Source organism: Dipodomys spectabilis, unplaced genomic scaffold (genome assembly GCF_019054845.1).
Source record: "Dipodomys spectabilis isolate Male_0828 unplaced genomic scaffold, ASM1905484v1 ptg000130l, whole genome shotgun sequence".
NCBI classification, from domain to species: Eukaryota; Metazoa; Chordata; class Mammalia; order Rodentia; family Heteromyidae; genus Dipodomys; species Dipodomys spectabilis.
This window is the reverse complement of record NW_024870807.1, coordinates 2,010,246-2,024,528: the sequence shown is the minus strand read 5'-3', so window position 1 is coordinate 2,024,528 and position 14,283 is coordinate 2,010,246. Positions and strand designations below refer to the sequence as shown.

The 14,283-nt window shown below is 41.4% G+C and overlaps 1 protein-coding gene across 1 annotated transcript in view; it reads right to left on the bottom strand.

The window, feature by feature from the left end:
- The window catches only part of Lpcat2 (lysophosphatidylcholine acyltransferase 2), a 59,778-nt gene that overhangs the window by 18,461 nt on the left and 27,034 nt on the right, over positions 1–14,283 (bottom strand). The window contains exons 9-11 of the mRNA XM_042689962.1: positions 9,812–9,894; positions 7,230–7,355; positions 5,286–5,439 (exon numbers count right to left, since the gene is read on the bottom strand). Coding sequence (XP_042545896.1) covers positions 5,286–5,439; positions 7,230–7,355; positions 9,812–9,894 — 363 coding nt within the window. The remainder of the gene's footprint in view (positions 1–5,285; positions 5,440–7,229; positions 7,356–9,811; positions 9,895–14,283) is intronic.

Here is a 14,283-nt window from a genome sequence, read left to right as displayed (position 1 = left end):
CACTTACATGAACTAGGAAACACTTACCAAAACTGAGATGAAACTTTAAAAGACAGATGTTATGCTTGATTCCCAACCACTTAAAACCCACTAGGTGTCATGTCCTAACTAGCATGCGCAGAAAACCTGCACAGGGCAGCGGTCTGCCTCCTCTTAACAGGAAGGGGCAGGCAGGGATGCTGGCTTGTTATTATTGGCACTCTAGACATCCACTTGAACTAAGACCAAGAACAGGGATACAGGGAGAACTTGGGATAAAGAAACACATTCATTCCGTATAATGAAGCAGTAATAAAAGATCCACAGAAGTTTACAATAGCCAAAAAGGCTGGGTTGCCAAAGTGCTGAAGCATACACAACTTTTTCCTGTCTAATATCTAAACAAAGGACCAAGTTAGGCCAGAAGAACTCAGTACTAGACAGCAAAAGTGGGAAAAATAACAGCAACCTGTCCATTTGTTTTTACGGCATGGAAATAGTAACTCCCTCAATTTGACGAGGCAAAGGTCTGTAACAGTTCTGATAAAGAGAGATGCAGAGTTCTTGCCAGACTATAGATGAGGATTGATAAGGCCATCTTCCTCTTTCCTTTCCTATTATCTTCGAAGATGCATGATAAACCACTAGTTAGAACTGTGGGAGGAGTTAACAAGAGATAGGCGGGTCAGTCAAAAACAAAGAGTCCTAGTGATCTGCTGTGGATCAGATGTGGAGCATCCCACAAATTAACCGTGGTCACTCTAAGCAACGCCTGCCATCGTTGATCAAGCCCTTAAACCTACCAGCATGCCTTGTTGTTTTGGAAGCAGGATCAGCAAACAACAGCTGGTGAACCCAATCCACACTGGCCAATGTTCTGTAAACAAAGTTTATTGTGACCAGCCAGGCCGCACGGTCCAGCAAACTTTCTATGCCTGCTTTTGTACTTTGATGACAGAGATGAATGCTTGCAACAGAGATCAGAGGTTCTGACAGGGAAAAGATATCCTGCATCTGGCCTTCTGGAGAAGATTCTGTCTAGTTCTAGTACTGAATGGATGTGCTGTTATGGTGAGAATGTCAGATGGTCACAGTACACTGACTGTATCATGAGATGCAGAATATGGCAGTAAGAGGTGACAGGCAGGTAATATGGAGGAGCAACAACTGCGTGGTGGCTGAAACACGTGGTGACTGTCTCACAGGTCAGAAGGTCAGAAGATTCCACTGTCCCAATAGCACACACGTCTGCTCAACAGGACAGTGCTTATGGAGGTTTGAATGAAAACTGATGCCACAGCCAGATATGACTATAGCTGTGAAAAAAACTGGCTCAGTCAGGTGGGATGGGCCATGCCGGTGATCCTAGCTACTCAAGAGACTGAGATCCAGAGTATCACAGTTCAAAGCCAGCCTGCACAGAATAATCTGTGAAACTCCATCACCAAATAATGAGCAAAAAACATGCATGATTAAAGGTGTGGCTCAAGTGGTAGAGTACCAGCAGAGCAACAATGAAACCCTGAGTTCAAACCCTAGTACCAGCAAAAAAAGAAAACAAAAACAAAAGCAAAACAAAAACACAACTGTCTGATAATTATTTCTGATTTAGTTAGTATTATTTTTATTTTTATCAAATGCTTTTAAATTCCTTCAAATCTGATTCCTAGTGAGCAAAGTCTAATATTTAATTTGAATGATAAATATGAAAAATACTGAGAAGACACCGTTTTAAACCCTTGTTTTAGTTCTAAACTCGAACTCATGTGGATATTTAACTCCTCCCCAATTACCCTCTGATCTGGGGAATTCAATACATATTTGTGAAAATAAAAAGCTAAATTAAACTCAAGAATGAAAGGGTCTTTTCCTCCTTTTTTGCCTCCCAATGATTTTGGAACTTTCCAGAGGAAGCTGGTACATATTGCCGTGCTTCAGATCATGAGTGACACATTCTTGCCATCAAGTATCTGAGGATCTATAGAACAAACTGCAACTAGCTATGTTTTTTAGGACAACTTGAGACAAAAGCCATTATGAAGCTTTCATAGACCAGCCAAAAACACGCTGGGAAGAAAGAGTAAGGGAATGGTGGAGAAAGTCATCTTTTCTCTATCCTTAAAATGACAGTCTGACAATGGTGTTATATTTGAGAAAAGACTGAAGGGGGTAAAGGAAGGAGAGAGGGAGATAGAGGAAAGGTGAATGGGAAGTCTTTTTTTTTTTTTTTTGCAGGGGGTGGGGGGGTCCAGTGGTGGGGCCTGAACAACTCTGGGCTTGGGCGCTGTACCTTAGCTCTTCAGCTCAAGGCTAGCGCTCTGCCACTTGAGCCACAGCACCACTTCTGGCTTTTTTCTTTTTGCTTATGTGGTGCTGAGGAATTGAACCCAGGGCCTTATGCATGCAAGGCAAGCACTCTACCACTGAGCCACCTTCCCAGCCCCTGAATGGGAAGTCTTATGGGAGGTTTGTATCATAGAAATTTATGGCCACCGAAAGAGCAACAGGAACACCCTACCCTTTTTTCTCTTTCCCACCCTTCCTTCCCTGCCCCCACCCCTCATTATGCACTGAATTTACCAAGATAAGAGAGAAACAAACTATAGAGCCGCTGAACTTCCTCGCTTTTCCCATCAAACATTCCCCAGCTAAATCACGTAGCTAGACTGGGAAAACAAGCCTGGCATGGAAGTGGGGAGGTGTCCAGGGTGGGGCAGCAATTACATAATTCAGCTTCACAAAACAGAAAGCCTCAGTACAGGCACAGACCTGCAGGTGTGTTAACAGTGGGAGGGAAGGAGAAAGAGATGGAGATCGAGTGCATTAGTTATTGATCTTAGACTATTTTCTCTCTATCTTCCAATAGGTCAAAGATCAAAAGAAAACCACTTTAGAGATGAGCTTAGGGGTCCTAGCTAAAGCTGCTAAGAAGGGAAGCAAACTCTCAGACAGAAATAACTGGGGAGCTTTCTAGGGGAGTCCCTGGAGGAACCATTCTCACAGCTTCCCCAGTGCCTGGGGACACTTGTCTTGCCTAGTTCAGAGTGAGTCAGTCTGGATAATTGATGGGTATTTCCATCCTTGCTCTACAGCAACAACCTTCTCCATTCCCAAACCTACTGTAGTTCCAAGTGCTATGGGAACTATTGAGGTTGGTGGCAGGTGTCATCAATCATTCACACAGAACTGATGTCCTTACCATCCTAGGACAGTTTGATTACCTGAAGGGCAGAGCAACCTCCATAGGAACTCTTTTTAATTTTGATTTATGATGCTGGTGAACATGAGCTCTAAGATGTGCTATAAATTTCCTCCTTTGTCTAGGTTTTGTGTCCTTTCTCATTTCTGTGTCTGCTGTCCTTGTTTGTACGTCCTAGCCATATTCCTTCCACAACTGGTTATGTAGACAGAGAAATTATACTGATCATGATGACTTGTATGGATTCTCAAGCCACAGCGAAAATTACTCTAGAAATCTCACAGAAGGACTTGTGATTTTAAAAGTGGAAAGTTACTTCTCATTTTCCAACTTGCATCGATACATCCAATAATTGAATTTTCCTCCCCTAAATCTTCCTTTCCTTTTTTACAGTACCAGACACCATGGCACTGACACATCGTAATTTGATGTGGGAGGGGAAATAATTTATATACCGTTACCAAAGCCTGAAGAGTGGCCCAGATATTACCTACAGGAGAACGTTGCTTAATGGAAGCACATTAAAGGATGTTATCAAAGTTAATCATTAGAAAGAAAAGTATGCTCTGGAAAAGAGAAGAGGCCCATCCTGCTGTCATCAAGATATAGTTTTCATTTTCCAGAGGAAATAGAGGACCTGGTCTTCTGGTACCAGTCAAGAGGAAACAAGCCTAGTTTAGCTTCTCTTTCCCAAATATGACTAATCTCTCAAAGCAAAATACAAAGAGAAACAAAAAAGAAAGGAAGAAAGGAAGAAAGGAAGAAGGGAGGAAGGAAGGAAGGAAGGAAGGAAGGAAGGAAGAAAGAAAGAAAGAAAGAAAGAGAGAGAGAGAAACTGGACAAGTTACCATAGCAGGATTAGTAATTTAAAAAAAGCAAAACTTGGAGAATGATCAGTTGGCAAAGCTGTGAGACCCTGGAGTTGAGAAGGCAACAGACCATCTTCAAATTGTTAAGATCAATTCTGAATCCTATACATGACAAAAATGTCCATTAGAAAAAAAATGCAAATTACAGTTATCTTTAGAAAAGGAAAAAGAAAGAAATCAAATCCTTAAATCTTTACCCAAATGAAACAAAAAGCCTACATTTATACAAAACCCATACCTGGATGCTCAGGTTATAGCTACCTGCAGAACTGCTTCCAGATGGACACCAATCAAATGTTCCTCAACTGAGGAATAGAAATGCTGATGGTGGTATGTCTACACACTGGGACTCTACTCAGTACTAAACAGGGAAAGGTAATGGAGACATAGACCACCCTGGAATCTCAAATGCCTGATGCTATGTGAAAGACACTAGAATGGAGACTCTAATACCACATGGTTGCACTGATCTGGCATCTGGAGCATGTGAACTCACAGGGATGCACAGCAGCTCCTGAACTGGCAGGACAGGGATGGAATGGATTTGACTACAAACACAAGGCTTCAAGGGATTGGATTTTTGCACAACAGCTATGTGTTGGTTGCCAGAGCAGTTTCATGCCTCTATGAATCGGCTGGAACTCAGAATTGTCAGAAAGGACTGAATTTTCCTGCCAATTTCACATGTCAAAAAAAAGCAAATAAAAAAATCAGAACTTTAAATCCTGATAACCTTTTTCTTAAGATAGCTTTTTGACCATTTTTTTCTAATTGCCAATACTTATATATTCACAAGCAGAAAACAGTTGAAAATAAAATCTACTTGTGATTCATACCTTCTGGAAGAAGTCCAGAAGCTATTAGAATAAAAAATGACCACACCTGCCATGCCATCAATGTACAAAACTTTATATAAATTCTGAGATCCTTACCAGTTATACAGACTTCTCCAATTCCAAATTACAGATGGGACTCTATGGTCACAGTATTTATTACCGGCCTAATAAATATTGCACTAACATTTGGAATAACTATGCACCATCATTACTGTTGCAATGCACACACATGCTATTACTAGTCTTCATACTAGGTGATTTAAAAAAATAAAATAATGCTACAAGCTCAGCCTTAATTCTTCTGATACCGACTTAACAAGTGTCTGCAATCACTTAGCGTATCGATCTATGCCCTGTGAGGACTGGCAGAGTCAAACTGTTAAAGGTTAAATTTTCACATACCCTGTCAAAGAGTGCAAAAAGTTGTCGCAGGACATCTGAAACAGGTAACTTCAAGTATTCTGCAAATTCTTCGATTCCAATTCTCCCTCCTTTGGAGGAACTTGCAATGGACGCATACTCATCCAGGTGTTTACGAATGCCATCCCAATCTAGTCTAAGCCAAGAATCATAAACACACATGATTAGCTTTTTACCACCCACCTGGACTGCTTAAAAGCACTGTTCTATTAATTTATCTGAAGGAAAAACATTGTGTAGGTTAAGATTAAAAAGGAGATGCAAAAGGGTTCTTAAAGAGACATACTGAACACATCTGCAAACATTTAATTTTTAAGAAGCATTTTCATATAATTGATAAATATATTGGAATACCAAAGGGAAAGAAAAGGAAGTCAGAAGAACAATGTGGTGGAATAAAAAGTTATTCATGAGAGGAAAATGAGATTATAAATTTTATCCCAAATGTTAATTTAGTAAGTAAGTAGTATTTATTGAGTTGCTACAAAAGAAGCTGTAAATCTTACTTTCAAAGAGCTTTTAGGCTGAAAAGTCACACTTCACAAAATATTACTACCTGGAGATTCATTAGACTATACACACTTCCTCCGGTACCAGTTATAATAAATAAATCAATCACAGTGGTGAAACACTAGAAAGTTCTACTGTAGCTTACATCATTTCTGACTCTGTCATATAAAAATTAAACAAGCCACATTTCTACATCTAATTTCAGCGTGTAGCTACATTTTTTAATCTATGGGCTACTGTGGATATAACACTAAATAAAACAAGAGCAAAGCATTTTACTATCTTGAAGGTAGAAATAATATTTTTATACCATTTATCAAAAATATGATATCTCATATATTATATTTCTTATATATTATATATTTATATAAAGTATATAAAATATGTAAGTATATTTATGCATAAACTTATATACATAAATTTATATATGTTTATTATACATATAAATATATATGTATATATAGTTTTTACTTGGGCCCACAGTAAGTCTGTGAAAGAGTAGAAAAAATGTGTTTCTTTGGCAAGAAAAGCCACAACCACTGGATTAAAAAAGTAACCATGCTCTTCCTAGACAGTGTCTAGGCCTTGAGTTCCTTTTGCTCAAGGCTAATGCTCTACCACCGGAGACATAGCTCTATTTCTCATTTTTTTTTGGTAATTAATTGGAGATAAGAGTCTCATGGACTTTCCTATCCTGGGTGACTTCAAACTGTGATTCTCAGATCTCTGTCTCCTGGGTAAATAGGATTACAGACATGAGCCATGGACAAAATTACTGTATTTTAACACTGAACTTGCATGCGGTGGCTTGTTCTGCATGAACTTCCTAGAAGAGACATCAAGATCCACTGAAGCTGTACACTCTGTACATTCCTACTAGCATTAAGAACAGAATGAACCTAGAACTTCTATACCAGGTAGCTAGATAGGAATGTTGCAAATAGTTCATTCCAAATCACAAAAGTACCAAGGGGTGTTTTCCTCTTTGGGAGAAATAAAAACAAGTACCCAGAAAATAAGAAAGGTAGATCTAGGGAAAGTATTTTAAAAAAGCATTGGTGGTCAGAATTATTATTGGAGCTTCTTCCATGTGAGGTATCTATCATATCATGCTAACCTTCTGGTAGCAAAGCAGGAGCACTAATCAACCATGGAGAGTCATGTCCAACAAGGAAGGCCATCTGTACCCATGTTCTCTGTCCCTTGCTTTCTTCCTGTGATCAAAGCATGCACAAATCCTCAACTGAACTGTTCTCAAAAAAATACTAAACCCAACAATAAAATGGGAGATAAGCTCCCAATCCTTGCTTTCCTAACAAACACCACAGGATCTGAGAATGGAACAATAATAAAGTGAGACAAAAGATGAGCTCCTTTGCTAAGACCAATCTAAAAGTATAGTAAGAAGACACTTACTTTAACTTACGGCTGATTTTGGTAAATTCCACCAGCCCAGCTTCCATGGGCAGTGTGAGCTGTCCAGCCGAAATCATGAGCCTGCAGTCCTCATACGTGTGGTCTGTCACTGGCACGCCCAGAGCGCTACAAGAATTAAGAGGGATAAAAATACAATGCTTCACAAAAGGTGATGATCTTTTTAAAGTTTGAACTGATTAACACAGAATAGTACATGGAAGAGCAGAGCTACTTTTTCAATCCAGTGGCTGTGGCTTTTGGTGCCAAAGAAACTCACTTTTCTACTCTTTCACAGACCTACTGTAGCCCAAGTAAAGCTTTTAACATCTCATGCTTCTGTGTATATAGCTGGGAAGTTTTGCAATACCTGGTATTGAAATCAAAGTCTCACACATGCTTGGCAAGTGTTCTACCACTTGAATCAAGCTCCTAGCCCTCATTTTGTGTTTTAACTAGAACAGTAATAATTGAGTCTCATGCAATCCAGTGATTTTGGTTCTAGACTTATGGATCTTGTATCAGCTGGGGACTTAGTGGCATTGGACCTAAGATTCACTCTTCTCATTGTACCTAGGAATAATTAGGTCACAAGGCAATACCTGGGTAGGTACAGGTACTGTTTAAAGGTAAGTGGCATTTGTACATGCACCCAAGCCACTACCATCTGCCTTCCCTTCCCTTTTGTAACTGGAGGACCCCTTGCTGCATGGCAATCTTTAAAATACTGAGACTAATGGGTACTGAGCTAATATTTCTTCCAAGCCTAACAGCATCCATATACAGTGCAAAGCCTCCCTCTTGCCTACCTCCCAGCTGCTCAGAGACTCAATAATAGTGAATTAGGTTTGGAAAATTCATGTATTAATAAGAAATGAACACACACATACACACACAGCACAAAGGAAAGGCTATGCAACACATGAAATGCTTTCCTTGTGACTCCTCTTCATTAAGTTTTATTAACAAGTGGAAATCATAAAATGATTTTCAATTTTATTTGACTGTGTTGAGTCATTGTTATAAGCACTAACTTCTGAATGAATGCGATTGGGATAACACCTGTTTTCCATCAAAAACAGGTTTTCTGGGCTATTTTTTTCTTTGATGAATAAATACATGGGTGTTAGACTATTTAAGAAGGAAAACAAAGCTTTAGAATATCTCAGGAATTACAACAATAACTCATGTCACTGGAACAGCTTGGGCTCTGGGACCAGGAAATGTGGAGCTGAACCTCAAAGCAGTCGCTAGTGTGGTACAGGGCCCTAAGCTACTCCTTCTTTCCCTTCTGGAGTTGTGAGGATGCTGGCTGGTGTAAGTAAAGAGCCAAGCATGCTACTCAGGAAATAGCTGCAAGTAGTAGTACCACCACCAGCTCCTCACTTCTGCTGGGCTCTTCATCATTTTCAACTACTTTTATCTCATATGTTCCTATTTTAGCCTCATAATAATTAAAACCATGAGAGGCCAGGCACTGGTGGCTCACACTTGTAATCCTAGCTACTCAAGAGGTTGAGGTCTGAGGGTCACAGTTTAAAGCCAGGTTGGGCAGGAAAGTCGGTGAGACTCTTATTTCCAATTAACCACCAGAAAACTGGAAGTAGAGCTGTGACTCTAAGTGGTAGAGTGCTAGGACTTAAGCAAAAAAAAAGAAAAAAGAAAAAGAAAGAAAGAAAAAAGAAAGGAAGAAATAGAAAGAAAGAAAAAGAAAAAGAAACAAACAACAAACCTCAGGGAGGGTACCCAGGCCCTGAGTTCAGGCCCAATGACCACCACCAACAAAAACAACAATACCAAAAAACGTAAGAGGCAAAGCAATCGTTTATAATTCCAAGACAAGAAGGAACTTTGGAGGGGTCTGTGTAGCAACTAAGATTCTCCTTGGCCAAGTAAAGCTCTGAAGCTATGAAGTTCTTGCTGAATTCAGGGTTCCTGCTGAATTTTCACTGAGAAGAAAACGCTAAAAGCCTGTTGGCTCCAGAGCTCCTGCAGGGGGCGACAAGGAGAAGCAGGCTTGGAGTAGGGTGGGGAGGGTACACCCAACATCTGGCAGACAGAAGGCTGTCTGGGGACTGGCATGATGTATAGCATTTCTCTGATTAGGATATTGGCCAGTTAAAACTCCTTTAAGTGCAGGAAAATGTTAAACTTACGTTTTTCAGTTTCTGAATACTAACGTTCTAGACATTCCTGCCTTGGGAAGCTGTTTCCCTTTTCTGTGTATCTGTCCCCTGCAAACTTGGACCGTTTTGGAAGCTGAAGGGAGAGAAAGGAGGCCCTAAGAGCTTCACACAGCTGTGTCCCACAGTTCCAGGCCAGCCTGGAGCCTACAAATGATCTCTTCTGCCTACAACTCTGGACCCCATCTTTCTGAGCAAGGCATATTTCCATTGGTTTGGGGCTGCATTTGGGAGAGCATTTTAGGTGATTTTATTGGCAGCGTCCCTATTTTACTTACCCAAATAAGTTGGGGAAGGAGACACTTAGGAAAAGGAGGAGAGAAGCCTTTAAGCAAGGTTAAGCTACTTTTTACCAATGATTTTCCAGTTACTTACTAGTTATAATGATGTACAGACACTTACTCTGCCATTAAACTCCGGACTCTACTGGCAAAAAGCACAGGATCTTTTTTCTCTTCATCGTTTGGTACTTGAACAGGCATAAACTGAAAGACAAATGCACCTTTCTATAACAGCCCTCCAGCCCAAGACATCAGTGTATAGACGGTCAATCAATCTGCAGAGTACTTTGTCATCTTTGAGTACAGGTGACTAAACAGAATAGAAAGAGATCTAGCCATGGACTCAGGAGATCTGCATGCAGGCCCTGGGTCTGCCTGTGTGCTAACTCTATTATAAGATCTTCTTAGGCTCCTCGACTCTGAACAAGGGTCCCTGTTGCTTGTCCTGTTTGTTGTGAGTTACATCAACAAGCTAAGGTCTGCAATTCTTTTTTTTTTTTTTTGGGGGGTCCGGTAGTGGGGCCTGAACTCTGGGCCTGGGTGCTGTCCCTCAGCTCTTCAGCTCAAGGCTAGTGCTCTACCACTTGAGCCACAGCACCACTTCCGGCTTTTTTCTTTTTGCTTATGTGGTGCTAAGGAATCGAACCCAGGGCCTCGAGCATGCAAGGCAAGCGCTCTACCACTGAGCCACCTTCCCAGCCCCTAAGGTCTGCAATTCTGAGGTTGCAAAGCTGTAGCTACTAATGCCTTTCTCTCACACCTGCATTTCCCCCTTTCATATCCCTTATATAAAAAATGTTTTTTTCTTTTCTCCTTTTTTGTATTTTATAGTATTATCTTTCTCTATCCATTTCAATGTCAACCATATTTTTACTATTTGATTGGACTTTATGTTTTAATCATTCTTCCTCATTTTTCTTTCCTCTTTTTTTTTTTTTTAAGTCAGCTTCCCAGTCTGTCAGCTCAGCTATGCAGAAGGCTGAGGTCGGGAGGTCTGTAATTCCAGGCCAATCTGGGTTTTAAAAAAAAGTTCATGAGACTCCACTTCAATAGAAAAAGCTGGGTGTTGTGGTTTGCATGCCATCCCAGCTATGAAGGAAACATAAATAGGAGGATTGCTGTCCAGACTATCTTCCCCCCGTCCTCCTTACCCCACCGCCTACTACAAGATACTGCCAAAGCAGGAGGTGGTACCTAGAGAAAAGGACAGTCATAACAGCTAATTCTTGCAGAGGATGCCCTAAGAAATGTTTGTATGTAACTAAAGACTTTTAGAGGAGTGCAATTTTGCTAATAGTTACTGCTTATTGAATTCTAAGTGTGTACCAGGTGCCATGCTGGTTTTATGAGCATCATTTCACTTAATTAAGTTTTTCTGTTTTTAATCATCAAGAATTAGGATTAAAATGGTCATCATGGAGGTGCATGCTTGTAACCTCGATTGCCCAAGAAGTAAATACTGGGAGAAGTTGGTACAAAACCAACTTAGGCACAAAGTTAGCAAAACCCTATCTCAACAAAATAAGCATAAATGGCTCATGTCTGTAATCTCAACTTTGTGGGAGACAGACACAGGTAAGAAGATTGAGGTGTGAAGTCAGTCCCAGGAAAAAGAATGAGCCTTATTCACAAAATAATGAAGTAAAAAGAGGGGCTGGGGTGTGATTCAAGTTTTGGTAAAATGCCTGCTTTACAACTGTTAAGCTCAAACTAACAAGAAAAGAAGGAAGGAAGGAAAGAAGGAAGAAAGGAAGGAAGGAAAGAAAGAAGGAAGGAAGAGAGGGAGGGAGGGAGGGAGGGAGAAAAGTTATATGATGTTCAAGGTATCATGGCCCAATTAATTCTATTCAACACATATTGCTTAAACACACATCTGTCACATGTCAGAGTTCAGATCTTGGGGATATGGCAGAGAATGCATGCACAGGAAGCCCTCCACACAGAAGAAGTGTGTCCCACAGTGAGAAACATTCAGCAGGAAGAGCTGGTACCCACGATCTGGGGCTTTATATGATTAGCTCTCAACACCTCCCTAATGCACGTTCTACCATGTCCATCTGCTAGACAAAGAATGGGCAGAAAGAAGTTAAACTATGGCCAAAGCCACACTTACACAGCAGTTATGATTTGAAAGAAAAAGAAAAGTCTGTGTAAGGAAATAAAAATCTCACATGCTCCAAACAGACTTGTTTCTAAATCTTGTTATTCAAGGGTACAGGTGACTCAGAGATGAAGCTGAAGCAAAGGAGATAAGAGCAGGCCCCAGGTTTTGGCAGTAACTTGAGTGGCAGGGTGTGGATGAGACTATGCAGGAAGCAGACCTAGGGACTCCTGCAATGGCTCCATGCCAGACCCCAAGAGGTGGGCCAGGAGAGGTGAGGGTGTACAGCCCAGCTGGGACGCAGGAGGCATTTCATGTGCTTTCACAATTCACGTTCATTTTATTAACTTCTCCAAGGGGACAGTGGGAAGAGCACTGGGTCCTGGCTCTGCTGTAAGGTCCCAAAAGTCATCTTGCCCCTAGGAACCTTCCACTCAACAGGGCAAAGGCCCTTTTCCATTGGATGCATTTAGCATCACTATCCTCAAGGTGGAGAAGAAACCACCACCAGGGGTCCCCATGTGACTTTAAAATCCCGAGCAATGCACGGTAAACAAGTACTGCTAAAAATTCCCTGCATCCTAATGTAGTAAATATATTTCCTATATTTACATAGTTTGAAATTCAAGGAAGAAAACATGAGGCTGAAATCAGTGTTGAGGAGATCTCTAAGAGAAATGTTTTAAGAAAGAAAAGCTTTTAAATTGCCAAATATTTCTCTGTGTGTATGTGTGTGTGTGTGTGTGTGTGTTAAAGCCAAATGGCCATTTATAGTTTTATAAGTCATAAAAGTACATGTGGGGAAACAAACTATTACTACAGTGTCAACCAAACACAGCACAATGAAATATGGATGGGCTTGGTTTCTATTTGTGCAGGAAATATTGCCTTTCCATCACTCTGGGATTAGACTGGCATTGTATTCTTGAGGAAATAAACTGCACTGAGAGTACAAAATAGTAAGAGCCCAGGACTCAACACTGTCGGGCCTCAGCGACCCCCTGCCTCCTGGAGAAGCAACATAATGTAAGTTCTAATCAAGACTCTCCTAGGTAAGACTGGCCTAGACACCTCATTGCCACCTTGCCCATCATTTGAGCTCCTAGCAGGAGCACATCTTCTACTTGGAAAGGAAAATCAAGCAAAGGGAGGAATGCATGACTGTTATTATTGTAATAGCCCCAACACACATTGAAATGCTCTAGGGACTTTCTGTTTTCTTTCACCTCCACCATCTCCCATCATCCTCTGTTCTCCTAGCAATAACCCAAGTGCTATCTTGATTCCCCAGGCCCTTCACCTGGCCACAGACATTGTCTTCAACACCACCTCAGCCATGGTACCCAACACATGACCCTAATGTCATCCTCTGGATTCTTCAGTTCCTGTCATTACGAATTAGGGCTTAACTCTCCCTCACTTGCTCTGGCACAGGCTTATGACATAGGAACAGCCTATGGCCCTCTGCCTGTCCAAATAGCTCAGACAGGAGGCAGGCATATCATTTGGCCTTTCTGTTGCCTACAATCTCTTACCTCTGCCACATTCACAGTAGCTACTCTCAATCCCCTTGGATTGAGAGCAGATCTCATCTGATCCTGCCTTCTCCTCCTGGGAGAGACCACAGAGCGATGCTAAAGGAAGTTACACCTGCTCCACGCTTCCAAGATGCAATTCCTTTTTTTACCTCACTCTGCCTGGCCTGCTGGCATGTACATCACTTTCAACTTCAGAGAGAGGGCAGCTATGGGGCTTTTGTTCCCTTTCCCTCTGCATCTGAGACTGAGCTCACAGATCCTATTCACCCAACACACATGCTCTCATCCCCTCACGGCCATATTCTACTCTGCCAGACTGTCCCAGGGAGAGAAGGCTGACACATCTGTCAACGAGCACCTAATTCATGCTTTGGGGTTCACAGTCCTCACCTCTGTAAAGTTTTCTTTAAGTAACTAACAATGTATTCTTAAAGAAATAAAAATCTTCTTTATAATTTCAATATAGTCTAAGTGCAGAGTGACCATGACAGCCACTCAGGCCCGAGGCCTTCAGGCTCCTTCCCACTTACTATATGGCAGCCTGCAAACTGCCATGCAGCTGAGGTATGCCACAGGCTAGACCATCTCAGGTCTATAGGCCAGCAGCCATAGGCTCTGCCATGCAGCTGAGGGAAGCCACAGGCTAGACCATCTCAGGTCTATAGGCCAGCAGCCATAGGCTTTGCCATACAGCCAAGGTATGTGATAGGCTAGACCATCTCGGTTTGGGTAAGCACACATTACATTGTTTGCATAAGGGTAAAATTGCCTAACTTTCTCTGAACACATCCCTGTGGTTAGGCAACGCATGACTGTATTTAGCCTTGCCTAAGCCAAAGGCTCTTTGAAGACTTAAAGAGTGGTATGGATGTCTGGATGTTGATTCTAACATTGTTGCCACAGTCCTTCCTTTCCCAAACCAGATATTCTTTTCAAATCAAGAAAACCCACTTG